This window comes from Penaeus vannamei, chromosome 34, assembly GCF_042767895.1.
Source record: "Penaeus vannamei isolate JL-2024 chromosome 34, ASM4276789v1, whole genome shotgun sequence".
Classification (NCBI taxonomy): domain Eukaryota; kingdom Metazoa; phylum Arthropoda; class Malacostraca; order Decapoda; family Penaeidae; genus Penaeus; species Penaeus vannamei.
This window is the reverse complement of record NC_091582.1, coordinates 23,526,276-23,528,775: the sequence shown is the minus strand read 5'-3', so window position 1 is coordinate 23,528,775 and position 2,500 is coordinate 23,526,276. Positions and strand designations below refer to the sequence as shown.

General features: G+C 40.7%; 1 protein-coding gene across 1 annotated transcript in view; it reads left to right on the top strand.

The window, feature by feature from the left end:
- LOC113813796 (uncharacterized) overlaps window positions 1-2,500 on the top strand; it is a 4,638-nt gene that overhangs the window by 2,063 nt on the left and 75 nt on the right. Inside the window, exons 2-3 of the mRNA XM_070113310.1 lie at window positions 1-1,450; window positions 1,891-2,500. The exon at window positions 1-1,450 is cut by the window's left edge and continues 942 nt beyond it; the exon at window positions 1,891-2,500 is cut by the window's right edge and continues 75 nt beyond it. Coding sequence (XP_069969411.1) covers window positions 1-1,450; window positions 1,891-2,015 — 1,575 coding nt within the window. The 3' untranslated portion in view covers window positions 2,016-2,500. The remainder of the gene's footprint in view (window positions 1,451-1,890) is intronic.

Genomic DNA, 2,500 nt, shown 5'->3' with positions numbered 1-2,500 from the left:
AATTCTCCTGAATTCTTCGTTCCAAACTTCGAGATTCCAAATGTTCCTGAAATTCCTGTATCCAACGCCGCCATTCCCTATGTCCCCGATTTTAATGGTCCAGCTGTTCCTAATTTCGCGGTTCCAAATGTCCCAGATTTTAATGGTCCGGCTGTTCCCAATTTCGCGGTTCCAAATGTTCCCGATTTTAATGGTCCAGTTCCGAATTTCGCCGTTCCAAATGTCCCAGATTTTAATGGTCCGACTATCCCAAACGTCCCCTTCTTTAGTGGTCCAGCTGTTCATAATTTCGCGGTTCCAACTGTCCCCGATTTTAATAGTCCAGTTGTTCCAAATGTCCCCGATTTTAATGGTCCGGCTGTTCCTAACTTCGCTGTTCCAAATGTCCCTGACTTTAATGGTCAAGCAAACTTTGATGTTCCTAATGTCCCCGATTTTACTGGTCCAGCTGTTCTTAACTTTCCAAATGCCCTCGATTTTAATGGTGCAGCCGTTCCATATGTCCCCGATTTTGATGGTCTAGCTGTTCCGAATTTCGCCGTTCCAAATGTCCCTCACTCCGCAGTTCAGAATGGTCACGCAACCCAAACTGGAGAAGAAATCAAGCCGTCGGAACAGCTGCTCCTTCTTGACCTTGAACTTCAAAAGACCCATAATGCCCCAAGGTCACCTCTCGTTACCTCGTTCACCTTTCACCCTTTCGATACCAACAGCCAGGTAATCCCCATTAACCCTTTCGATACCAACAGCCAGGTTCCTCCCATTAACCCTTTCGATTTCAATAGTCAGGTAATCCCCTTTAATCCCTTCGTGAATAATGATAATCATTTACCTCCAACTGTCATTAACCCGTTCATGATGAACAGCCAATCACCAAGTCCTTTCATGATCAATAACCAATCACCATATCCCTTCATGATGAACAGCCAATCTCCTAATCCTTTCATGGCCAATAACCAGTCACCTAATCCATTCATGAACAGCCAATCTCCTAATCCTTTCATGGTCAGTAACGAATCACCAAGTCCTCTCATGATCAATATGAACCAGTCACCGGCTCCTTTCGTGACGGACTTCCAATCACCAAGTCCCCTCATGACCAACCAATCACCTAATCCCTTCATGACCAACAACCAATCACCCCTAATCCTCGACACCTTCGCACCTCCAATCAACCCCTTCGTTCTCCAAAAAATGCAAGATTCCCCGCCCGTATTTGGAGGACCCCAGATCTTTGACAGCATCCCGTTTCGACCCCAATCTGCCGACGGCTTCGAAACGGAAAATAGTGAACCTCAGCTAACCAATGGACCGATTCACGTTAACGCCGTCGTGAATCCTCATGCTTCTGAAGCCTTCGAAGCTCCGGATCTCCAGAGTGCTGTGGCAGGTCGGGGACTCGACGTCGCAAACCGGAAAATATTTAACGAGGAAATGGAAAAAATCCGAGGTGGGTTGAAGCGGTTTGTTTGATTTTTTTATTTCGTCTTCTGTTTCTTATTAGTCTTTTTCTTTTTTCTTCTTGCTTCTTCTCCTTTTGTCATCTTCCTTGTTCTGCTTCTTTCTTCCTCTCCTGCCATCATCTTCTTTATCTTCTTTTTTGTTGTCTCCTTTCTTTTTCTTCTCCTTCGTCGTAATTATTGTCATTATTGTTGAAACTATTGTTATAACCATTTGTTATCATTACCATTGTCATATTCATCCTTTTCCTTATCATTATCATTATTATCATTGTAGTTGTTGATGCCATTCGTCATCTTAGTGAAATGTGGTTATACATCATATTCATTTATTAACATGAACTACCATGATTTACACTTGACTCGAATGCAATATATGCATAGAAAAAATAATGAATCTACGGTAATAGATTTTTTTTCTAACTTTCAGGCTACAACCCAGTTCCTGCCACACCGCCAATTACACGAATGGAAGTGGTAAAGGGCCCTTACAATCATTTGGACTTCGATGGTTCCTACAACTCCATTGAACAACCTGTTCCATTCTTTTATTGATAAGAAGGTTTAAAAAGAGGAGAGGGGGCTTTTGGTTCGTAAATCCATCTCTTATGTAGTTAAATGGAATGCATTTTTTTCCTCTTCTGAAATAGGCATGTCAGATAAGTCCATCTCTGTGCAGTTAAATTAAATGTTTTTTTTTCTTCTTCGTCTTCTCTGAAATAGGCATATCTTATAAATCCAACTCTATGCCTTTACATGGAATGCAATTTTTCCTTCTCTCAAATAGGCATGTAAAATAACTATATTTCTATGCAGTTAAATGGAATGCCGTTTTTTCCTTCTCTGAAATAGGCATGCCAAATAAGTCCATCTTAATTGCAATTAAGTGGAATGCATTTTTACCTTCTCTAAAATAGGCATGTCAGATATATATATAGAAAAAAATGTCTGTGTAATGACAATTATTTGTAAATACTGAGTTTTAGAGCATTTATCTTTCATCGTTAATCTAGTCTTTTATACTCTTCATTTGCTGTGAA